This window comes from Crotalus tigris, unplaced genomic scaffold (genome assembly GCF_016545835.1).
Source record: "Crotalus tigris isolate CLP2741 ecotype Arizona unplaced genomic scaffold, ASM1654583v1 scf7180000017546.9332058, whole genome shotgun sequence".
Classification (NCBI taxonomy): Eukaryota; Metazoa; Chordata; class Lepidosauria; order Squamata; family Viperidae; genus Crotalus; species Crotalus tigris.
This window is the reverse complement of record NW_024096465.1, coordinates 5,385,532-5,411,925: the sequence shown is the minus strand read 5'-3', so window position 1 is coordinate 5,411,925 and position 26,394 is coordinate 5,385,532. Positions and strand designations below refer to the sequence as shown.

Sequence of the window (26,394 nt, the reverse complement as noted above, 5' to 3'; positions counted from 1 at the left end):
CCAGGGGTAGGCAACCTTGGCTCTTTTATGACTCATGGACTTCAACTTCCAGAATTCCTGAGCCAGCTATGCTGGCTCAGGAATTCTGGGAGTTGAAGTCCATGAGTCATAAAAGAGCCAAGATTGCCTACTCCTGTATAGGCCCTAGGGAAAAAATGGACAAGCTAATTCCATGAGGGAGGGGGAAAGGGAGCACAGTTTCTGAGTTCTCATTGGCCACCTGTAAGTCCAAATGAGTAGCTCAGGGTGTGTGCGTGCACATGTAGGCATGCGTGTGACTCCCTGGGTCCCTTCCATTGCCCTCCCCCCAGTAGCAAGCTTTGGCTTGGAGCAAACAGGCTGCACACAGGGATCTCCTCCTCTCAGTCTTCCACCCTGCGAATACTCCACAGCCTCTCCAAGCTGAGTGAGCAGAAAGCCTGCCTGTTTTTCAAAGGCTCTGCCTTGTCAATCGCACACACACCTTGATGAAAATTGCCCTGCCTGCAAAAGGACTTCTCAGCAGTTTTTTAAAGCAACACTACCAAGAATGAAATTGGAGACAGCCAGAATGTTTAGGGAAGAAGGAAAGGAAGCAGTTAATAAGCTAAGTAAGAAAGGCATTCGCCCTTCGAAAACTTGCATTTCCATAAATGTGATAAGTTGCCCCCTTTTCAGGTAATGGGGGGGGGAGTAAATGCTTTCCTTTTAATTTGTTATTAAAACTCAGTGCACTACAGTACTTATAGATGGGAGCCAGATTGACCAGCCAGGATCTGTCATAAATAACACCACAAATGCACCATGCAAGTTTATTTAGGCAGGGGGGGGAGAAACTGCTTGCATAAGCTCGGGCAAAAGGATTGTGTAGCTGTTTTCTGTCCCCACTCCATTCCTGCTTCTTAACTCCGAGAGGAATTTAGCTGACACCCCTCCCCTTCCAGACCCATAAGCTCCGCCTCCCCCAAGCTACTCTCACCGGCAGTGAGAGGTAAACGCTGAAAAGCTTGCATGAAGAAGCACTGAAAAGTGCCTCGAATGGACGCAGATGCTTAGGTTTGTTTTCATTATATAAAAAAACCACCCTACAATTCTTTTCCCCCCTTCCCCATTACATGGGCCATCCCTTTCTACTTCCTTTGAATGAATTAATCAGGGGATGGCCACTACCAATCCGCAGTTCTGGAGGGGTGGGCAAGGAATTGGGATGCAAAAGGGAGGGAAGAAGAGAGGAGACGGTTTGCAATGTAGCATTATAGAATGGGGATTAAACCTCCAGGAAATCTTACCGTCACAACAGCCAGATAATGCCTATCGTACTCTCAGAGATATCTTTAGTTGATCGGCTGGTTTTAATAATAACCCTAGGACTCTTTTTGAGTGAGAGAGAGGGGGGGGGGAAGAGAAAACTTGCTGAGTAATATTTTTCCGGCGTATAAGACGACCCCCCACTTTTGCGAAGATTTTAAGTGTTTAGAAAGTCGTCTTATACGCCGGAATATACGGTAATTATATTTGTATACTGTTTTTCATAGTTGTGCGAAAAATCTAGGGAATTTTAGTTTACTGTGGGCAAACTGTTGATTCATGTGATTCATCAGCTCTATTATGTGATTTTTGATTGGGCCAGGAAGCATGTACTTAGCAAATAAACTGGAAATGATAACTTATCATTTTCTTTGAGAACCAGAAACAATGGTATGTGAGGAAATAACAAGCCAGGATAATCTTTTCAAGTAATGGTAAATCTGGGGAACTCTTTTTTTTTTCTTAAAATGATCAGAAAAATAGGAAGATGGGAACAGAATATGTTGCTCTCTAGTGGAGACTTGTACAAGGAGTTCTCAATTTACAACAGTTCATTTAGTGACCGTTCAAAATTACAACAGCACTGGAAAAAAGTGACTTATGGCCATTTTTCACAGTTATGACCTTTGCAGCATCCCCATGGTCATGTGATCAAAATTCAGATGCTTGGCAACTGATTCGTATTTATGACCGTTGCTGTCATAAGGTCATGTGATCACGTTTTGTGACCTTCTGACAAGCAAAGTCAATGGGAAAGCCAGGTTTACTTAAACGGATTACTAACTAATCAACTGCAGTGATTCACTTGACAACTGAGGCAAGGAAAGTTGTAAAATTCACTTAACAAGTGTCTCACTTAACAACAGAAATTTTGGGCTCAATTTTGGTTGTAAATCTAGGACTATCCGTAGTCATTCATTTAGAGAGTCCTTCACCCACACACACATATATACATAAACCAGTGCTTTTTTTCTTAAAAAAAAAAAAAAGGTGCCAAAACTCACACACGTCATACAACCCGCCTTGCCTACCCTACAAGGTTCCATCCAAAAAAGGTGCTGGAACTCCGTTCTGGGCATTCTATGAGAAAAAAGCCCTGACATAAACACACAGAAATACATAACAACAGGTAAGCTTGTAAACAGTGAAAACTATTTTAAAATCTTATTAAAGTATGGATGATTTGGGGGAGAAAGGAGATAACCATTTTCTTCCTAGTAACAACCTTGTATTGAAAATATTAGAAAAGTTATTCCTGTAGCCTGTCAAGGAAGTCTCCTAAAATTTCCTCAAAACCAATCCTACCTTCCTGTCATACAGTCAATACGGAACCCTTCAAAAATGATTTTTGGCTTTGGCCATCACATTTCCCACCTCTGGTTTTAGGAAAAGGGTGAAGTTTTCTGAACAATATGTAAACCTCTTTTTGGAGACCTTTCCAAAAGCATAAATTCTGTGTTCTTGTGATAAACAAGCATTTATGAGTGTGGTTTTAGGTTTTATGCAGTCACGTTAATGGAAAGGAACACACAACACTAGCATGCTGCTTATTTTTTGATAAAACTATTTTAGCCCTGTTGTTTACTACACAGTAATAATGCCAGTTTAAATCATGCAGAATGCATCCAGTTTCTAAAATGTTTTCCAAAAATAAAACATCACTTTAAAATTGTATGAATTATGTCTCTCTTGATGTGTAGATATAGTTCAATTAACATATATTTATTTTCTTGTGTATTTAATAGCAGTGAGTTACTAGGAAGTAACTTTAAAAAAAAAGAGGCATATAGTATACTACTTCTTAAAGTATAAATTTCTTTTATCTATTTTCTGTTTGCTTATTTTTGATGGAGAAAATCATACTTTGGGAGGATTATTCTTATTTTTCCTACCACAGTTCAAATGCAGCAGTTTAAATTTTTTTCTGGCATTTCCTCATGGTTGTGATTAAATGTTTTCCTCTAGTTCTTGAATTAGCAGAAATATATGCCAACATTGATTGTATTGTCACAATGACTCCTGTACTGTCTCATTGTTGAAGCTGGCTATTGCTCACAATTAATGAATTCTCCTGGCTGCATTTTGCCTCTCAAAAGAGGAAGGGAATGTGGCACCTGCCCACGGAGAAATAAAAATAAACTATGGCCACGCATAAGATTTGACTAGAGTTTCAGAATGAGCCAGGCAGACATTATCTGGAGAGATCCTTCTGTGGAATCCAGGTACCCTTTCTGTCCTGTAGTCCAATCCTAAAATGACATGGTAGGTAACGCTCACTCTCTGGAGGGAGAGGGCATACGTGCTACAGCTTCAAGCTGTAACTTAGAATTAGACAGATCCCAATTCATGTTATCACTAACATCATCAGTGATGTTAGTGATGTTAGTGATGTTCATGTGCGTGTCAGTCTAAATGCCAAAATGAATATAAGTTGTCTCTGCAGTAGCCTGCAGAGATAAAGGCAAAGTCATAATGCTATGTCCTTTAGAAATGATTAGTAAGGCATCTTCATGCTACAGTAGTATGCGTTTGAGTATGAGCCATCTTTGTGCTAGAAACTATTATATATAATGTCTGGCATGAATGGAAACTTAGTAAATCTGTAGCAAATAGTGTAAAGGAACTAGAATACTGAAGCAACTGGAGAACAATATTGCAGTGATTTTGAAAGAATGATGTAGATCATTTTCTTCTTTTATAATTTTGTGTATTTTTCTTCTTGTTTTTGTATATAGTTAATCCAAACTAAAAAAAATGATGGGTTTCATTTTGTTTATTACTCAGGTGTAGAATTTGGTGCTCGAATGATAACCATTGATGGGAAACAGATAAAACTTCAGATATGGGATACAGTAAGTAAAATTCTTACTGCAAGAATATTTTAGACAAATTTATATTGTTATTTAAAAAAATAGAAGCTACCAAAAATAATATGATCCTCCAGATCAGCAAAACTGTTCCTTGATTTTTCACTTGCTTAAGCTGGAAAGATTATGAATTAATTTCTACCAGGATAGACAGTGGCTTCATTTTATACTTGGAGTGGTGGTGGGGATGATGATGATGATAATTTATGACATTATTGTTAACTTGCTACTTTTAGGCTTTGAAAAGAGTAGGGAAATTATTGTTCAGTTTTTGTCTTGTTTACTTATACTCTGAATTAGCATGTTTTATTTTATGGACTGTACTAAGTAAAACATGTCTTCTGGAGTGAAGAGGTTTTAAGCAGCTACATTATGAAATTAGTTTATTCAATAGTATTGCATCATTTACTTAAGTGCAATTGGCAAATAAGTCTATCACTTTAAAACAATGCTTTAACAATTGTTTTGAATTTTTGTTCCCTTCTAGTTTTTTTTAAATAAATACATAATGGTCAACTCATGGTTCTTAGCCATAAAAAGAAACAAAAAAAAAATATTTGTGTATTGCTTTCTACATCTAATAACAAGAAACTGGTAGTTTATAGTAGGACATTGAGAAGAGCATGGAAGTCTTAAAATAACTGCTTAGAATTGCTGGAAGGGAAAACAGGACCACGCCTTAGATTTCCCCTCAGCTATTGAGTTTTGGAATTAGCAAGGCAGGGATGTTGTAAAAGTGAACAAGGGTCACAATTTCCAACAATATTTGAAGACTATTTCTAATCAGAATCAAATTGTAGTTTTTGCAATATAACCTTGATGAATATGAAAGATACATAAAAAAGATCCAGTAAGTAGGTAAAGATTACAGATTGTCCATTGCTGTAGTGGAAAGCAACTAAATCACTCCCACATCACATTTATTAATGTATCTTCTGTATTAATATTAGAGTAATAGTTCATGTATGAAGGCAAATATACAGGTCCCAGGATAATGTTGCAGAATCCAATAAGGGTCAGAAGCAGTAGAACACAGTTTCAAGATCTGCAAGTGGGCATTACACACTGCCCAGAGGCTATCATATGAGGACAAATCATGCTTTGCAAAGATCTCTTGGAGGTGGGAGATACTTCTAATGTAATCTACCAGATTGCCTCTGTGACTATGTAGGACAGATGGGGAGGAAGCTAAACACCAGATTGCAAGAACACAGGCGAGAATCAGATAAGGAGACCCAAACTCGTTGGTAATCTGACATTGCAGTGAACAAGGATATACATTCAATTTCTCAGCTATTAAGATTGTTAATGGAGCAGATAAAAAGATAGCCAGGAAAATGATTGAAGCCTGAGAAACAGGCCCCTTGTCAGTCAACAGGAGAGCTGATTTACCACCAACTTATCAGATACTTAGGAGCAAGGATTTGGTAGCACAAGGAAACCACAGCGAATAGCTGGCCATCAACCAGTCAGCAAATAGGAAGCCACACCCAACCAAGCATCATATAAATATGAGGCATAGAGTAGTCCAAAGACACATTCCGATAGAGAGAAGTTCCCTGAAGATGGGCTCCTGCATGAGTCTGAAAGCTCAGAAGACTAACCTATGGCCCTGCTGACTAACTCATGTTGGATCCTGCAATAATAGCTTGGTTTCTGATAATTTCACAATATCAGATAATACATAAATAAGATTTAATTTGAAGTTTCCATTCATAGATGTAACAAATCCAGTGGGAAATGAGAAAATGACAATGAGAGAACTGACAGAACTAACATTTTGCCTTAAGATAAACATTAAATTAACAGATTCACTCTGGCTTGTTCAGTTATTAAAAAATCCTGCAACTGGACCAAGGAGAGCATATATTTGATTTCATTTCTGGTTCCTTTGATGTTTCTTTATCTTTCAAGTTTTCAAAATTGTATTTTATTTCATATACAGGTAGCCCTACTTTATGACCATTCATTAGTGACTATTCAAAGTTACAGTGGCACTGAAAAACTGACATGTCCTCCCACTTGTGACCTTTGCAAGGTCTCTGCAATCATGTGATCACAATCCAGGCATTTGCTAAATGACCTCACACATAAGACAATTACAGTGTCCTGTAGTCATTTTTGTGTTTTTTTTCCTCCCCTCCTATCTCTTTCCTTCCCCTTCTCCTCTTACCATCCTACTTCCTCCCTACACCTTCCTCCCCTCTCATCCCTCTCAAACACATGAACGCAGCATAGGGGAAATGCCCAAGAAGCACCTCTCTCATAAACTATCATATCTATATTATCCTTACTCACCCACCCACCCACCCTCACTTCCCAGAGCAGAGTACAGGGTTATTAATAACAAAGTTAACAATAAAAAAAAGAAAAGAAAAAAGAAAGAAAAAAATTATCATACTTAGCCTTTAACTCACCTTAAATTACATCATAAACAAATCTCTACAACATTTACTATAAAATTTACTCATAAAATAAATGAAGCTTTGTAGTCCCATACTTTTTCTGAATATAATCTGTCCCATACTTTTTCTGAATATAATCTATCCATCTTCTCCATACAATAATATATCTTTCTTGTGTATGATCCTTCAAATAAGCAGAAATTTTTGCCATTTCTGCAAAGCTAGAAACTTTAAATATCCATTCTTCTAAAGCAGGCAACAAATCTTTCTTCCAATATGAGCCTACTAGTAACCTTGCTGCAGTTAATAAATTCAACATTAAAATAGTTTCTTTGTCATTTAAGTCCACAAAAATACCCAATAAAAATAGTTGAGGAATAAACTTTATCTTCCTTCTAAAAATCTTTTGAATGTTCCACCAAATCATAATCCAAAAAGCCTTTACCTTTTTACAATTCCACCAAATGTGGAAATATGTCACATCCATATTATCACATCTCCAACATTTGGGTTGTAAATTAGAATACATACAAGATAATTTTTTAGGATCTAGATGCCATCTATAAAACATTTTATAAAAATTTTCCCTCAAATTTTGGGCTTGTGTAAATTTAACATTTCTGATCCAAATTATCTCCCATAAGTCCAATGGGATCAGATCCTGGATATTCTGAGCCCATTTAATCATACAGTCTTTAACCAATTCTGTTTCAGAGTCTAATTCTAGTAAAGCATTGTAAATTCTTTTTATATGGGCCTGACTCTGATCTTTAATCTGAATAACCAAATTTTCATCTTCTAATGTTATTCCCTCTTTCTTATCTACAGTCCACCTGTCCACTATTTGTAGATATTGAAACCATGACTGTAAAATATTTTCTTGACTTAATACATCTAGGGATTTTAAATGCCAGTCCAAACCTGACCAAATTAATAATTCTTTATACGAAATTTTGTTAAAATTCATCCCCTTAGAAATTCCCTCAGTTGCATGTCTGGGAATCCCCCAGATAGGTATTTTATAATTTAACCTATGATAATACTTTTTCCAAACTCGAAATAAGGCATTCCTCAAAATGTGTGATTTGAAAGTTCGGTCCACTTTCTTATTAAAAATTAAATATGCATGCCAACTGTACATTAAGTCCCACCCTTCAAGAGAAAGAATGTTCTTGTTTGTTAGATTGAGCCAATCACTTATCCAAGTTAAGGCGGCTGCATCATAATATAATTTCAAATTAAGTGCCTTAAGTCCTCCTCTTTCTCGGGCATCTTGCAAAATCGTAAACTTAACCCTTGGTTTTTTCCCAGCCCAAATGAATTTGTTGATACCCTTCTGCCATTCCTCCAAATTTACATCTTTTTTTAAAATAGATATCATTTGAAACAAAAAAAGAAACTTTGGCAGAACATTCATTTTTACAGCTGAAATTCTCCCCAACAGTGACAATTGCAATTTTTTCCAATCATTTAAATCCTTTTGTACTTTTGCCCATAATAATTCATAATTATTCTTATACAATTTTCCATTTGAAGCAGTTAAATATACTCCCAAATATTTAACCTTTTTCACCATCTGAAAACCTGTAGCTTTAACCAAACTTTCCTTGTCGTTAACTGACATATTCTTGGGTAATATCTTAGTCTTGTGATTATTAACTTTAAAACCAGAAACTTTCCCATACTGTGTTATAAGTTCTAATAAACAATCAACCGCTTGAGTTGGTTGTTCCAAAATTAAAACCAGATCATCCGCAAAAGCCCGCAATTTATACTCATTCTTTCCTATCTTTATACCCTTAATTACCATTGATTCTCGAATATGGATCAACAAAATCTCCAATGTTAAAACAAATAACAATGGAGATAATGGGCATCCTTGTCTTGTCCCTTTTTCAATATTAAAAATCTCAGTCAGTCCCCCATTAATAACAATTTGAGCAGATTGTTGCTGATATATAGCTTTAAGTGCATGTAAAAACTTATCCCCAAAATTCATTTCCTCTACCAGTGAAAATAAAAATTGCCAATCTAATTGATCAAAAGCTTTTTCAGCATCCAAAAATATAAAAGCCACAGGAATCTGATTATTCTTATCCAGATACTCAGTTAAGTTAATAATTTGTCTTACATTATATTTCATATATTGCCCTGTTAAAAATCCTGATAGATCACTGTGAATCAAATCCTTCATAACCTGCATTAAGCTATTTGCCAAAATTTTAGTAAAAATCTTATAATCAACATTTAACAATGATATTGGCCTGTAATTCTTAGGTTCTGTGTATAATTTCATTGCGGATAGATCTTCTAGAAAAATAAATAACCACATCTCTTGATAGGTTTCTCGGTCTAGCAACCCGTGAGTTGACTCTAAAAAAAATTTTCTATTTCATTCCCAAATACTTCTGGTCTCCATCCAAGGTTAAAAGCAATATCTTTAACAATAAGCATCTTTAAATTTTTCTGGGAATTTTCTTTCAATCCCCTGATACACAATGCAAACTCCATTTGTCTATATTGTGAAATAATTTTTTCATCCTGTGTAATTTCTATCTTATTCTCCACTTCCTCCATTCTAGATTCCAGTCTTGTTGCATTTTCAGTAATCTCCTCCATTTTGTCATCAATCCTTTCAATATGCAGAGCAAGACCTTGAAACGCAAATAGTATATCATCTCTGACTTGCTTATTTTTTTTCTCCAATAATTCTTCTGTAATAGCCCTCTCTGCGATTATAAGATCTTTTACCTCCTCTTTAATATCCAAAGCATTCATTTTTAAAGCCTCTTGTAAGTCTTTAAGAGAAATTTCAGGAGGAGGGGAGGGTGGGGGTGATTTTGGTTTAGACTGAGAAGCAGGTTGAATCATTGGGGAGGAGATAGAAGTTTTAGGGACAGAGACCAAACATTTTGAAGCCATTCTCTTAAATTCAAAGGAGCAAAATTCTTGCCTCTATAATATCACAGTTCTTTAAATAGTAATAAAAAGGGGGGGGAGAGAAAAAAAGAACAAAAGAACAAAATTCTTGCTTCTATATTTAAAACATAAACTGTATTCAACTTTTAACTTTGTTGCAAAATCAAACAAGAAAGACAGTCGCCATTTTGCCTTTCACTTTCACTTTCTTCAAAAGGGAAAGTAAACAATAAAAAGAGAAGATACTTGCAGGAGTTAAAGTCACAATCAATCTTAAATCCACTTTCTCCTGGTCTGCTCCGTCTGTGTATAAGTACTCACAAGCCACCAAAAAAAGCAGATGTGGGAGCGGCGTCTTGCTTCATCCCAGAACTTCGGGACAAAGACGTCCTGGAGCGCGGAGTTGGCTCAGGCTCCGAGGGAGCTCTACCCTCCGATCCCCAAAATTATAGAGATCCAGGGGAGCTCTTACCTCTACCTGAGCAGCTCTTCTCTTCCCTTTCTCCCAGGGAAGAGATACAAGCCATGGGACAGCTGATTGTCAAAGTCCCACCGGATTTTACACGATCCGGGAACGGATCTTACGAAGCCGCCATCGTCGCTGCTTGATCCACCGGAAGTCAGTGTCCTGTAGTCATATGATTGCTACCTTGTGATCTTTCCAGCAAGCATAGTGAGGAACTGACAGGAGGTTTCAAGTCTCACCTAATGATTGCAGGTGATTTTTTAAAATAACCATGGCAAAAAGTTAGTAAAATCACATGATGCCTCACCTAATAAAATCACATGATGCCTCACCCATGCATAATGCTGAATTTTCTGATCCCTGTCGTTTTCATAAGTCAAGGATTACCTGTATCTAGGTCCCTCTAATTATCTAAAAAAAATCTCTTTCAAATAAAGAGATTACTTTTTGTAGGAATAAGGGTATTCATAATATTTTGTTTTTAGTTATTTTGTGTACTAAGTTCCATACAACTCTGTTTCAAGTACAAAACTGCTGTTATGTAGTCAAGACTGCAGCCTTATTCCTGTCCTATAAGTCTCATAATTTACAACTAGAAATCTTAACAATATCAAACTTACGATTAGAACAGCAAGACAGAAAAGTGCAATAAGTTGCAACATAGAGATGATCTGGATATAAATCATGAAATACGGTTTATATATGGTCATTGGCTTTTGACATTGCATATTTTATATAAATATTTTCATGTTACATCTATCAGAGCTGTATGCAGACTTAATACAAGTTTCCAGTTGCCTAATATCATAATACAGAGCTTATGAAGTAACTGCCCTGCTCTGATTAACCTGAGACTTCACAAGCTACGTAGACTTGGAATATTTAATATTGATTGCTAAATGTCCTTAATTTTTTATTACAATTTATCCAGATATGATAGCAAAGCTGTCATATCTTTTCTGCAGGTGGTGTTAGAAATATATTTTCTTCTAGATGTTGCTCACATGATTTAGTATTGCTAACAGACAACAAGCAGTTTCTGTTAGCTGCTTATTAAAAATTATTGATCCTGATGTGGATTCTGTTCATTTTTTCATTTCTATATTTAGTTTATAAGTTACATTATGGATTAAACATCTATTACATATTTTGCATTGCTATGCCAAATTGTACTGATAATTAAACTTCTGGATAATTTATTTGAAAGATCAACTTACACACAAGATGTTTTTACATTTTTTGTGCTTGCCTTTCTACCAGTATGTATGTGTATATGTGAGTGTGTGTGTGTGTGTGAGTGTGTGTGTGTGTTGTGTGTATTTCATTATTTGAATAAGCTTTGTTTTAGAAGTACAGGATGTTATTTAAATGATAACAGACATATATAAAACTAAATTCAAAACTCTTGCTTTTCATAATAAAATGATGGAGAAAAAAAACCATTTGAAGATTGTTGAAATCTGGCTATAGTTTATGATATAATGGATAAAATCTACATCCTTGGCCTTCATACAACTTTTACTCCAGCAGATGGTGGGCGTAAAGATGTCATTCATCATTTATTTACAATGGGCTTTATTTATTCTAGTGTCAACAGCTGCCCCAGGGAGGGAGTTATTGAATTCAAATGTGAAGCACTGGGCTATTTGCTTCCTTTCAAATTTGTCTTCAGAGCTTAGTTGCTAGGAGTCCATTCTGTACTCTAATAATGATTCATGTATTGTGAAGCCATTCAGTAAATTGGGTTGTCAGGGATTGCCAAAAAAGGTTTAGAGGTCTTGTTCTTGATTTTTCCCCCTAATGGTGCTCTAGATTTTTTTTTAATTTGTAAGTCTTATTTTCAAGAAATAGTGGCAGTTTATTTTGTTCCCAATCTCAGTAAAATAAATTTCATAGTATAGCTAAATAATCTGATGTTTCTCACACATGAGGAATAAGAAACTGTTGCTCTTGTTTTATTACAGGCCGGGCAAGAGTCCTTCCGTTCCATCACAAGGTCATACTACAGAGGGGCAGCAGGTGCTTTACTAGTGTATGACATTACAAGGTGAGACTCTTGCAGTTTAGTGTGATTTAGACTCTTGTACTCTTGTAAAGTATACTGGGTTAGTCTCCTACTTAGTTCATGCTTTATTTAAATTTTATTGCTATCACTGGACCTATTTTAAACTTTATTAAGATGGATTATATCTATTGTCAAAGTATGTAGGACTGAATGTGTATATTCACATTGAGTTTTAGAGATGATATTTAATGTGGCTAAGGCAAATACTTAATTCTGAAGTGAATCTTCTGTGCAGCTGATGAAGCTTGTAATTTGAGACCAGATTTCACAGTGTTCTGCTGCTACATTCTTAAGCATCTATACTTTTCTGTAAAGGGACTCATAGAATCCCCAACCAGATGAGTGCTGTGTGTGTGTGTGTGTGTGCGTGTGCATACACACACACACATACATATACATTTACAGACAGACAGATAGATAGATAGATAGATATAGATATATATCTTATTACATAGTAGATTACTTTTCTTTCTAAATTGGGTTATATTTTAATATATTGTTCTGAAAGTTTTTATGTTATTCAGATTATAAGCACCAAAATCAGAAGAACTTTAAATATTGATTCTTGTTCGTTTACCACATCAGTCATAGCAAGAATGATTTCTAAATAGTTTGTGCTGATTCTAGTTGTGTTATTTGGTTGCATATTGTATAAATTCAAAATGTAAGGCCTTTTTAAGAAGGGTGAAGAATATTTGGTTTTTTCCAAGTTATTAATTAGTTTTGATTTGTAATTCGCTTAGAATTGGTATCAGTTATGTGGAATATAAACTCTAAATGTTAAAACATAACCTTTAGAGATATTTTATTAGGTCTTTTGGTGCTCATTTACATTTTAGTTTCTTTTTAGGAGGGATACTTTCAACCATTTGACAACATGGTTAGAAGACGCCCGCCAGCATTCTAATTCCAATATGGTTATTATGCTAATTGGAAATAAAAGGTACTTTGTTTTCTGATATGGCATACATTAGGATAATTGTAATTTTATATTTAGATGTATAATTTAAAGTTTAGATTTTTTTTTTATTCTACTCTTATTTTTATAAATAACTTAAGACTGTGAACATACTAATACTCCTTCCCCATCCTATTTTCCCCATCACAACAATCCTGTGAGGTGAGTTGGGTGAGAGAAAGTGACTTGCCTAAAGTGACCTAACCGTTTTTTATGTCTAAAGTGAAACTAGATCTCACAGGCTCCAGGTTTCTAACTGGGTCCCTTAACCACTAGATCAGACTGGTTCTCAGTTGCAAAAAGTGTAGAACAAATGCAATAATAAAATTAACTCTACATGTTGAGGCTATTAAAAGTGGTTTAATTAAAATATTTTTCAGTTTCTCTATGCAAAATATTAAATGCCCTTTATTGTATAGTTAGCTAGTTTCTTGTCTCAACAGTTCTGCAACTAAATAAAATCACCTTATTCCTGATCTTCCTATGCCAGTTGCTTTGCTATCTGGAACATTAACAATTTTTGCTGCTGGATTTGCATATCTTTCTCTGGCTTCTACTATCATTCTTCATTGTTTTTGTTTTAAAACATTGTTTTATAATTTTAGCAATTGCCAAAATCTGGCCTGCTTTAAATTTATTAAATTTTATTTGCAATGTTACTGTTCTTAGGGAACAAGTTAATGAATAATAAAACACTTCTTTCTGATGAAAACAAATCGATTGACAGTGAGCTGGTACTGATTTTATTTATTTATTTATGAGACTTATATACCGCTTTAAGTGCAAGCACTCTCTAAGCGGTGTATATATATTTACATTGCCCCCAACAATCTGGGTCCTCATTTTACCTACCCCGGAAGGATGGAAGGCTGAGTCAACCTTGAGCCGGTGAGATTTGAACCACTGACCTGTTGAACACAGTCAGCTAAAGTGGCCTGCAGTGCTGCGCCACCTCGGCTCTTTCAATTTATTCCATACAGCCAACTACCCTCTCAAAATGTAGGCTGTTAGAAAGATCACAGATTCTGTAATGTGTCCATAGTTACAATAGTTTATGGTTAATAAGCCAGGATGAAAAAAGCATTGGGTTGCCTTTGTACTATATCCTAGAAATATTTTAGGACACAATTAATGAAAGCTGTGCCATTTTTGCTGTTTTAAAGAGGAGTCAGAATATTTGGTTGGGCAATAAATAGTAAGGAACTATTTTAGATCCTATTTTAGATTATTAAGCATGACACCTGAAATTTGAACCTACTGTTTCAAGGATATCCATAAATATCCTTAATGGCAAAAAATGACAGGGAGCAGACACTTCCGTAATGATGATTTTAATCTTACTTCAAATATGTAAGCAGTTTCTTAAATGTTGCTGATGTGGACAATTCTACACAATAAATTTAACATAAACTTAACCAAACTTTGAAAAGTAGTAAGATAATTAAATTTGATCTAATTTAACATAGATTTAATTCAGCTAAATATAGGTATTCTAAGTGTATTTAATAATTTCCCATTAAAATTAGAATTTGATAACCACCTCTGAAGGATATGGGAGACTCACCTTTGGGCCACATGTGACTTAGGTTGTAGACCTCTGTCATTATGATGAGTCATATACATTAATAGACATTTATAGACAGGATTTGTTTTATTATTGCTACTTGTATCTCATACTGTATATGAGACAGTTGTTTGGAAATAGTTAGTTAAAATAATGAACAACCATTAATTTATTTGAAGAGGCATGTCTTCTGTTAAGCACCAATGCTGGCAATTCTGGCACTGGACAGAAATTTTAAAACTTTCTAACTTGATGTTTTTAATCAACAGTGGCAAATATATTTGCAGTTGAATAAGTGGACTTCAGAAAAATAATACTACCTGAGATAAGACAATTTGATATAATTGTAATCTTACCTAAATATTCTAAACATATATAACTAAGCAATCCTGATATTTTTCAATTAATAATTTTTTTTCTTAGCGATTTAGAGTCTAGAAGAGAAGTGAAAAAAGAAGAAGGTGAAGCATTTGCAAGAGAGCATGGCCTTATCTTTATGGAGACATCTGCCAAAACTGCTTCAAATGTAGAAGAGGTAATTTAGAGTATTTTTTATATGTTAGATGAGAATTCTAAGTATAGAAAAATATTGGAAAATATATTTGAAATAAAGATAAAATACTTTTCCTTAATTACTGAACATACCAGGATCCCATTAAAAGCCACAGGATGAAATGAAGCATTCTATGCAGATTGTAAGGTTGTTCAGCTGTAGGCCACATGTCCCAGTCCTTTCACTGATATTTTAATGCCTACTTAACTCTAAACGTGTATTTTCCTGAGACCGCATAGCTATTTTGTGAATATACAAAACTGTGGCTTTTTAAGGAGCTATTGACAGGTGTAGTGAGCATGATCATGCCAAATTTAAAGTACTTTTCCTACTTTGGATCTGAAGTATATATTCCCAACAGAATGGTATCTTCCAGATTACTTCAGCTCTTATGCTATCGAGTGCTCTAGAGGAGGGCTTTTCAACTGGTGGTATGCATACCACCAGTGGTACTTTGGCAGGTGGTACGCGACCCTCCTAGACAAGTGTAGCGGGAGAGGGGAATGAGCTGAAATGACCCAAGCCTGAGGGAGAGGCAGTTGGAGCTACAGGACTGAATGGTCTGGCAGAAGCCCCAGGAGTACCGCAGAGCTGCAGCTGATTGGCATTTCCAGAAGCAGCACATAGCTGGAGGTGAAATGAAGGGGAAAAGAGAGGAGAGGAGGAGAAGATATAAAAGGAGGTGGTTTTTGAGGAAAAGGGGAAAAAAGACAACAGGGAAAGAGAAGGGGATGGAGAAGAAGCTGTGGAAGGAGAGCTCAGCATGCTGAGAGGAAAAAGAAGACAGGGAAGGTTGCTCGAAGAAAAGGTCCCCTGGTTCGTTTTCTCCAGCCGGGAGAATGCAGTCAGTGCTGATGAAATGAAAAGCCGGGAGACAAGCATGTCAGAAAGGAAGTTGGTTTATTTCAGAAGCCAGTGGGTTCCAGATCAGCTGGCAGGTTGAATGGATTATCATAAGGATTTTTATACATTTTTACAGCATTTTATAATTCAGAGGCTTTTGTAATTTAGAGGCTCAGTTTGTTTGCTTTGGTTATTGGAATATTTTAGTCTGTTTCACAAAGGCTAGCAATGAGTCCAAAGTGTTGGCTTCTGTAGGTTTAGTCCCTTTAAACAAATGTAATTAGTTTTACCCTCTTATCTTGAGACTATCTATGACTTTTAGCAAGTTTTCTTTGTAGGTAAACAGGCCTAATTTAAGGTTATTGCTTTTCGCGATTGCAGGAGCCTTTCAGATTCCAGTTGCAACATTGTGACACGCTTGAGGCAGCTTAAGGGGGGAAAAACTGGAGTTTAGTGTTTCTTTATTCTGTGAGGCTTTTGTGAGCATTTCTTGCTTTGCACTAGATTCCTGTATCTTTAGGGGTACAGTGAAGGGACTGGGGGGATGCATTCTTAGTACACTGTGAAAGGAGAGCTTAGAAGGCAGAGAGGAAGGAGAGGCGAGGGAGAGAGGAAGAAGGCCAACCAGCCAGCTGGTAACTGCATATTAATAAATATGGATAAATTCATCATACATTTATCAATGCAAAGGAAAAGTGATTCAGCAGAGAAACTGCCACCAAAGAAATTAAAACTGGCACTTTTTTCCTTTTTTTCTACAGTTTGTAACATTTTATTAGATTATAGACTAAAATACAAAAATACAAAAGCAAATAGTAGGATACTGGGGAAGAAAAGGGGGAAAAATTGAGGGGGAGAAGGGAAAAAGAATAGACTTCCTTTATTGCAGTAGAAGGAAGCATTAACATTGAACCTCAACTTTTTACTTTTCCATAATATTATAAATTAGCCATTTCTATAACAACAAATGAATCTAATCAGTAAAACCCAAAATCCCCCCCCCTTTTTTTTTTTAGTCATCAAGTTTATGACACTTTGCTAAGCACTGGTGGTACTCAAATATTGTCAGGTCCTAAAAGTGGTTGTTGTTGTTGTTAATTGCGAAGTCGTGTCCGACCCATCGCGACCCATGGACAACGTTCCTCCAGGTCTTCCTGTCCTCTACCATCTTCAGGAGTCCATTTAAGTTCACACCTACTGCTTCAGTGACTCCATCCAGCCATCTCATTCTCTGCCATCCCCTTCTTCTATTGCCCTCAATCTTTCCCAGCATTAGGCCCTTCTCCAGTGCGTCCTTCCTTCTCATTAGATGGCCAAAGTATTTGAGCTTCAACTTCAAGATCTGGCCTTCTAAAGAGCAGTCAGGGTTGATCTCTTTTAGGACTGACCGGTTTGAACACCTTGCAGTCCAAGGGACTCGCAGGAGTCTTCTCCAGCACCATAGTTCAAAGGCCTCAATTCTTTTGCGCTCAGCCTTTCTTATGGTCCAACTTTCACAGCCATACATTGCAACTGGAAAACCATGGCCTGGACTATACGCACTTTTGTTGGCAGGGTGATGTCTCTGCTTTTTCGTATGCTGTCTAGATTTGCCATAGCTTTCCTCCCCAGGAGCAAGCGTCTTTTAATTTCTTGGCTGCAGTCCCCATCTGAGGTGATCTTTGAGCCCAGAAAAATAAAATCTATCACTACCTCTATTTCTTCCCCATCTATTTGCCAGGAATTGAGAGGGCCGGATGCCATGATTTTGGTTTTCTTAATGCTGAGTTTCAAGCCAACCTTTGCACTCTCCTTCTTCACCCGCATCAAGAGGCTCTTTAGTTCCTCTTCACTTTCTGCCATTAGAGTGTATCATCTGCATATCTTAGGTTGTTGATATTTCTCCCCGCAATCTTAATTCCAACTTTTGATTCATCTAGCCCTGCCTTTCTCATGATGTGCTCTGCATATAAGTTAAATAGGCAGGGCGACAGTATACAGCCTTGCCGGACTCCTTTTCCAATTTTGAACCAATCAGTGGTTCTGTGTCCAGTTCTCACTGTTGCTTCTTGACCCGCATATAGGTTTCTCAAGAGACAAATGAGATGATCTGGTACTCCCATCTCTTTAAGAACTTGCCACAATTTGTTGTGATCCACACAATCAAAGGCTTTAGCATAGTCAATGAAGCAGAAGTAGATGTTTTTTCTGGAACTCCCTAGCTTTCTCCATGATCCAGCGTATGTTGGCAATTTGATCTCTAGTTCCTCTGCCTCTTCAAAATCCTGCCTGTACTTCTGGTAGTTCTTGTTGCACATACTGCTGGAGTCTAGCTTGTAGGATTTTAAGCATAACTTTACTAGCATGTGAAATGAGTGCAATGGTGCGATAGTTCGAACGTTCTTTGGCATTGCCATTTTGCATTCAATTGGGTGTATCTTTCTCTTTCTCCTTTGCCTTTCGCTTCCCTTCTTTCCTCACTTATTTGCAAAGCTTCCTCAGACAGCCATTTTGCTTTCTTGCATTTCTTTTTCTTTGGGATGGTTTTAGTTGCTACCTCTTGTACAATGTTGCGAACTTCCATCCATAGTTCTTCAGGCACTCTGTCTATCAGATCTAATTCCTTAAATCTATTTGTCACCTCTACTGTATATTCATCAGCAATATGATTTAGTTCATACCTGAGTGGCCTAGAGCTTTTCATTGAACCAGGAATTGCCAAAGACTTCAAAAATTAGGTTCATCCTGAGTATGGCTGATTCAAAATAATGTGGCAGATAGTCAGCCCCAAACAAAATGGCTTGTTCTGATTTTGAAATAAGACATTTTTCCTGTTTGATATATATCCCTACAAGTCACCTATTGCAACAGAAACCTTTGCTAAAGTTTTCTGTTCCACTATTGTAATATCATCTCGGTTTTAAGTTCTCTTATTGTCCATTATTATAGGCATTCAGTCCTTGTGAAATTGATTTTTCTTCCAAAGATTTAGTTATTCAAAAATTGTTTTAATCTGATTGTCATGAATTTTAAATTCTTTAAAATAGAGGATGATATGAAATATTTATTTGTACTTCAAAAATATTTTGAAATATTCGTTCAAGACCTGCATCCAGCATTGGTGGTTTTTTAAATATAAACATTCTGTATATGCCTAAAATGTTTGTTTTAGAAAATTAAAACTGGCTGTTTTAATCTATTTTGCTGTTTGATCTATTTTGCTTTGTATCCAGGAAAACCTGTCAGATTTAATTTAAAATGTTGGGTGACATTTTTGCATTTTGATTCAAATTAGTATTTGTAAACTGAAACTTTTTTCTTTCAAAAATATACTGTTAAGTTTTTTTTGTTACTTTATGATTTATTTGCTACTATAATTCTCATCAACAACATATTGCCACCAGATGGCAGCATGTTACATAAAAAGCTTAAGGAATCTTGACTTTTTCAATATTCTACAGATTTTTAAAAACGTAATAGTATCCTAAATTATATCTTTGTTTATGTTCCCAAGTTTGCAAGTTTATTGTTTTATTGGTTGTAAGTTGCCCAGAGTTGTTTTTAAAATGGGCAGTTATGTAAATGTTTTAAATTAATAAATGAACTGCAGCAGGTGTTGTCTTTAAACATGAGGCAAATGTTATTTTCACAGTAGTATTTGTAAAATTCACATATTTTGAATTGTCGTTCAAGTACTGCATTTGCAATGTAATTTGATACATTGATATAATCTTGAGTATACAACTCTGCCTTCTGTTAAAAGCGTTCTTTAGTTCATGTTGATTAGTTTATAATCCTACTGTCAAGAGATCAATGTCTTTCTCAAACTATTTGTGACCGTTTGAAGTTAGAACATGATCAAAATTTTGGTCACGTGATAAAAATGTGTATGCTTAGCAACTGGTTCATATTTAAGATGATTGCAGTGTCCCAAAGTCATGTGATCACTTTTTGTGATCTTCTGACAAGCAGAGTCAATGGGGAAACCAGATTCACTTAACAACTATGTTACTAACTTAACAACTGCAATGATTCGCTTAACAAATGTGCCAAGAAAGGTTATAACAACTGTTTTGTTTATCAATAAAAATTTTGTAGTTATGAATTGAGGACTACCTGTACTAAGATTTTTACAACTGGAGGATGCTGAGACTGAATGCATGCAAAGATGCATGCAAATTTATTGTTATTATGAACCTATAATGTGTTTATTGCGGGCCCAATTGGCAAAAGAAAGCTCAGGACTGTATTGGTTGGAAACATACAGAAGAGACTTTCATCCTGCAATGGATAGAAAATGGTGATGATAGAAGATGGGAGGAGGAGGAGGAGGAGGAGGAGGAGGAGGAGGAGGAGGAGGAGGAGGAGGAGGAGAAGAAGAAGAAGAAGAAGAAGAAGAAGAAGAAGAAGAAGAAGAAGAAGAAGAAGAAGAAGAAGAAGAAGAAGAAGAAGAAGAAGAAGAAGAAGAAGAAGAAAGAAGAAGTAGTTCAGTTGTAGTAGTAGTAGTAGCAGTAGTAGTAGTAGTAGTTGATAGGATGCTGGCATTATTTTTTTTTACAATATTTTATGGTCCAAATAGTACTGGAATTTGTTTGTTTACTTGTATCTCGCTTTTATTATTTTTAAATATAACTCAAAGCAGCAAACATACCCAACACACTCTCCTTTTCCTATTTTCCCCACAAAAACAATCATGTGAGTTGGGTTGATCTGAGAGATAGTGACTGGCCCAAAGTCACCCAACTGGCTTTCATAACTAAGGTAGGACATGAACTTGCAATCTCCCACTTTCTAGCCTTGTACCTTAACCACCAATCAATTAACCAGTTACACCTGAAATACATAAATCCTTCAGATTGAAAAGTTAAATATCAATATTCATGCGGGATAATAAAATAAAAACTATTTTGCTTGTTTGAGCACTTGCAATTATAGCTTGCTTCATAAATTTGTATCCTACAGTTCTTGCTAGGGTAAATCTTGAAAACTAACAGTATCTTCATCATACACGTTAATTATGACTTGCATGATAAACAAATTTAAAGAGAAAGATTGGAAGGAACATAACATTTTGACAGGACTATTTCTCAATACATTGACCAAATCCTAGACCTATTTAAATAAAATAAACATATAGTATATTCCAGTGTCTTGATTCAGAGCTTTGAAAATTCAGGAGTCCCAAAGATAATTCTTTACAACAGAGGTCCCCAACCTTTTGGGCACCAGGGATCAGTTCGGTGGAGAGAGGTTTTTCCGCGGACAGGAGGATGCGTGATTTTGTATGCTGCCTGCATCTCGCGGATGAGACTTTGCTTGTTTGTGCGGACCAGTTGGTGGCATGCCAGAGACTAGTACTGGTCCACAGACTGGGGATTGGGGACCCCTGCTCTACAAACAAAAAAGATCAGTATCTAATACACCCTCTCTGCCCTATAGGCCAATTTATCATTCTCTATGCAATTTACATTTTGCATGTTCTAGGAGTTATCAAAACAGAATGGAAAGAGGAATCTCAGGATTATCCAGTTCATAGATATAAAACCAACCAATTATTTATGCAGATTATTTTTCTGCTACAGAAAAATATAAGAAATCCTCATATTAGCAGACTGTCAAACATACCATGTTAGATGGACTGCCGATTATTTGTCACCACTGTATTTTTTAATAATAGACTGATGCTGTGTACATGTGTGAACCTGGATATAAAGTTTCTATTTTGGAAAATAGCAAATCTCTTAAGAGATTGCAGCTGTGAGAAAATTTAAAGTTTGGACTGTAGTTTTAAATTATTTTAATATTTATGCTTTCATAATAGTTAATTTAATTACTGCAAAACTCCCCCCTTTTTAAATATTGAAAACAATTATTTCTGAAGATCACAGATCAGTTCAGAGTTGGCAGATTCTGAGTTCTAGTGCATGTCTAAAAATGTCTTGCTTCCTACATGTCCCGTGAAGCTATAATATTAATTCTTAATATTAATTATTTTGCTGCAAATTTTCATGACCCTCTGTGATGATTCAATCATCCACTAACAGTTTATGCATATTCATATCTTTCTACTCAAGGCTGCAATTATTTGCATCTCCTTCACTGGCTGTAGTATGCATGGCACAGTAATTGAGCTGCAATAGATTGATTATTCTAGGGAGCTGTAAGACCTTTAAAGATGAAAACATATCAGTCCTGTTAATTAGGAAACTAAGCTCTGGTGGCAAATTCAGCAGTCAAATGCTTCTAGTGTAGAAATTAGGAAAGGTATGATTTGTTCTTCACCATGAACCCTGTTTATTTTTTAGTATTTAAATTAGATTTGCAATTAGATATAGCAAACCTGAATATATAATGCCAGAATTTAGTGACTATAAAAAGATGGTAGGATAGGGTTTGATTTACTCTTTTGGTTATTTCTGTTACTATCAGTACAGTACATCATGTTAAATTCTTACAGTGAGAAGAACTGAATTATGTGTCAAATATTATTTGGGTTGTGTGAGTGATATAAGTTGATATATTTTTGTATAAAATATTTATATGTTTTATGTACACTTTACAATGTAGGCTCTTGCTCGTTGTAACATCTTAACCCTCCCCCCCCCTCCGGGTGAGATCTCTTTCCTATCTTCCTGACCTTTTATAAGGTCCTGAAAACCTGGCTTTGACAGCTGGCTTGGGCCCCCAATGGGGGAATGCCATGCTGGAAGTGGTTGATGGAGTAATAGCAGATCCCCCCTCATCCCCTGCACAATTTGATCCTTCCCTCTACATCTTTTTACCTTAACTTATAATTTTACTATTATATATAGTAATATATATAGTATATATAATATGGCCACCCAGAATTGCCATGTGGTGAGATGAGTACAAATAAATGTAATAAATAAATAGATGTAATAAATAAATGGACTCCAGAAGATGGTAGAGGACAGGAAGACCTGGAGGAACGTTGTCCATGGGGTCGCGATGGGTCGGACACGACTTCGCAATTAACAACAACAACAACAATAAATAAAACATAAGGCCAATATTCTGTCATATGAAAGATGATTATTTAATTTATATGCCACCCATCTCCACAATAAGGTGACTCTGGGCTGCTTTATATTTGAATATTATTAAAGAGGGAAGAATAACTTACAGATAATACAGAATAACTTACTGTATACAATGATGTGAATATAGTGCTTTAAAGAAATAAATGTAAACGAAATATCCTGATCAACTTAATATGAATTTTTTTCTCTTTCTCCACACACACACACACACAGAGAGAGAGAGAGAGAGAGAGAGAGAAAGAAGACAAAATGCACACATGCATACAGAGACAAATATTTTTAGTATATCCATTTGTTTGCCTGATACTGGATTTCCAGATGAAGCATCCAAATATTGGATCTACAACAAAGATCGTGTTGTTATTTATATTTTGGAAATGTATTAAGGCAAGAAGGCAAAAATTGTCCCCTACATCCCTTTTTGCACAACTAATTTGTCTTTCCCTGCTGTGCTAAAAAAGAATAAATAGTTGGTGACATGAAAGAGCTCTGTTTGAGTTCCTTTAGAACTTCTGCAAAATCATATCATAATAGGATAGATCAGGCATGTCAAATATGCGGCCCATGCAGGCCACACCTACCCCAGCAAAACAAATCCCAAGATGTCACGATACAGCCCTTGATGTGATTGGGTTGATACCCCTGGGCTAGATGGTCAAAGAATATCACCTGGAATAAGGTAGAGTAGCATTTTTTTAACCTCACATTGTTCTAATAATCTATCCATCAAGTCCTCCTCACATATGTATATTTATATTGAAGAATCTTTCCTCTTCCTCTCTCTCCTCAACTGGGGTGTCAATATTATGCATTCTAGAAGCTTACTATTCCTTTGTTTGTAAATAAGTAGCATAGTTCATAGGAAACTTTTTGTTTGAAAATAGTGCTTGATTCTTTGCTGGTTGGACAGATTAATTTGCTTTGCCTGTTGATGCTGTCTTATCTGTACATTAATCAGTTAAACATTTGAAAAGATCTTAAGGTTATCACTAGATTTTATTAGTAACTTGGGAATTACTATCAAACTAGTCCATTGGAACTAGTAGTGTTGAAATTTCTCAGGATTCAGAGAACCTCCAAATCAAGAATTCCACTTTCATCAAAAAACTAGAAGAAGATTGAACAGGTGAAAGGTTATTGCTGACTAACAGAACAGGTAATCCTTGTTTACCGGCAACTTGGTTGTTAAGCAAAAAGGTTTCTAAGATTGACAAACATAATAAGCTATTGAGGAAGTAAATGAAATATATTTTGTATTTATTTCAGACATCTCCATTTTCTTTCAGGCATTTATTAACACAGCAAAGGAAATCTATGAAAAAATACAGGAAGGAGTTTTTGACATTAATAATGAGGTAGGTTTTCCAAATATTAGCATTTAGTCTGTGAGTATAAAATACATTTAAAAATAATAGATGTGCAAGAGAAAAAATGTGGTGGTCTCCCATGGAGAATGAGACACGCACGCAGGTATCTCGGGATGGGAGCCCAGAGCTGACTCCAACACCCTATTTTATTGTTACTATAGTTTTTACATCACACAGTGTAATCAAAAGACGTATATAGGGGTGGTTACAATGTATCACATAACAGACACTTTCCAGATGCAAGGCTATGCAGGTGGGTAATGATTCATGCATCCTGCTTCCCTTGTTCTTATCGGACCCTGTCCAAATGGCTGATGAATGTATTCCGTGTCTGGAGCAGTCCGTTTGCTATCTCAAGGACCCTGTGGGAGCATGTCCATGGGCATATTTATGCAATTAATTCCACAAAAAAATAATCATATGCATTTCTTGGATTAAGAACCATCTTACTTTGGACTAAGTACAATGATGGAAAATGTACTGAAATCCCTAGTTTTTGAACCTGTATTTTATATAGTTGTCATGCCTAACCTGAAGAATTTTGTTCTCTGGAAAACAAAGAAAATCAGGTCCAGAAAGCATCTGCAGATTTCAAGTTTCAATGGAACATGGTATTAAGCAAAGCTGTTTTGCATAGAATATAATTAACTGATATTGATGGACAGAATGAATTCCCCCATGTTTCATAGATGTCTCCTGAGATGAAAGCCTATAGATGCAGTATCGTCTTGCAACAGGATTCACAGCACGGGGTCACTTTCACAGATTCATAAACACAAAGGCCTATAACGGGTCTGCAACCTTAAACACTCAAAGAGCCAGTTGGACCCATTTCCCAGAGAAAAGAAAATACTGGGAGCCGCAAAACTTGTGTGCGCACGCAAGGGGTGGGGACCTTGATTGAAGAGTTTAATTAAAAAGAAATAGAGGCTGCTGTGCATGAGTTCTCTCTCACTCTCGCTCTCTTCCCCCCCCTCCTTTCTCTCTCTCTCTTTCCTCTCCTCCCCCTCTCTCTTTTTCTCCCTCCCTCTCTCTCCGTCTCTCTTTCTCTCCCTCTCTCTTTTTCTCCCTCTCTCTTTCCTCTCCCTCTTTCCTCTCATTCTCTCTGTTTCTCTTTCCTCGCTCTCTCTTGCTCTTTCCTGTCCCTCTTTCTCCTCCCCTTTTTCCCTCTCTCTCTTTCCTTCTCCCTCCCTCTTTTTCTCTCTCCCTCCTCTCTCTCCTCTCCCTTTCTCTTTCTCCCTCTCTCTCTTTCTCTCTCTCTCCCCCCTCCCTCTCTCCAATCTTCTGCTCACCTGGCAAGCTGGCTTCAGGCTGTTCTGCAACAAGCTGACACACATCATTGGGCTGGCTCTCTCCTGCCCTTCCTGCTTCCTGCAGAGACGCAGCAAAGGGAGACGCCCAATAAGCTTGTCAGCTCATCAGAACAGCGTGAGGCCACTCTCTTTTTTACACACACACACAGAAAGAGAGAGAGAAGGGAAGCAAAGCAGGGAAGTGAAGTGCCTCTCTCTGTCTCTCTCTCTCTCTCTCTCTCTCTCTGTCTCTCTCTCTCTCTCTCTTTCTCTCTCTCTCTCTGCAAATGGCAGCGGAGGCTGGGTGCCGCAGGAGAAGTCTCAAAGAGCCACATGCGGTTCCGGAGCCGCAGGTTGCCAACCCGTGGCCTATAACAACATGAGAATTTCCAAGACTCACCATATAGAAAGATTGCATTTCTAGCTTACCTACACTTTAGACAGACACCATTTTGAACCTTTTCTTTAGCCATCCTTCCTTGCAATGCTCTGTATCCTCTTATGATTTTGGATTGATCCAAATATCTGCTTGCATAATCCTTGTGGGTTCATTTTTTCTTTCTTAATCTTGACCACTGGATCTGAAAATAACATTTGAGGTTTCTGCCTTTAGCTAAAAGAATTGAAAGAGACCAGCATATGATAGACTGTAAGGAAAAGTCTTGTTCTACAATTTACCATCGCTAGAAGGGCTCCTGTAAAAACAAAAACCATTATTGATGTAAAGACTTCTAGTAAAATAGATACTACTTTTGCTACGGTCCGTCC

The 26,394-nt window shown here is 36.5% G+C and overlaps 1 protein-coding gene across 1 annotated transcript in view; it reads left to right on the top strand.

The window, feature by feature from the left end:
* Positions 1 to 26,394, top strand: part of RAB2A (RAB2A, member RAS oncogene family) — a 49,596-nt gene that overhangs the window by 17,422 nt on the left and 5,780 nt on the right. The window contains exons 3-7 of the mRNA XM_039335824.1: positions 4,072 to 4,139; positions 11,909 to 11,991; positions 12,860 to 12,952; positions 14,955 to 15,066; positions 24,254 to 24,322. Coding sequence (XP_039191758.1) covers positions 4,072 to 4,139; positions 11,909 to 11,991; positions 12,860 to 12,952; positions 14,955 to 15,066; positions 24,254 to 24,322 — 425 coding nt within the window. The remainder of the gene's footprint in view (positions 1 to 4,071; positions 4,140 to 11,908; positions 11,992 to 12,859; positions 12,953 to 14,954; positions 15,067 to 24,253; positions 24,323 to 26,394) is intronic.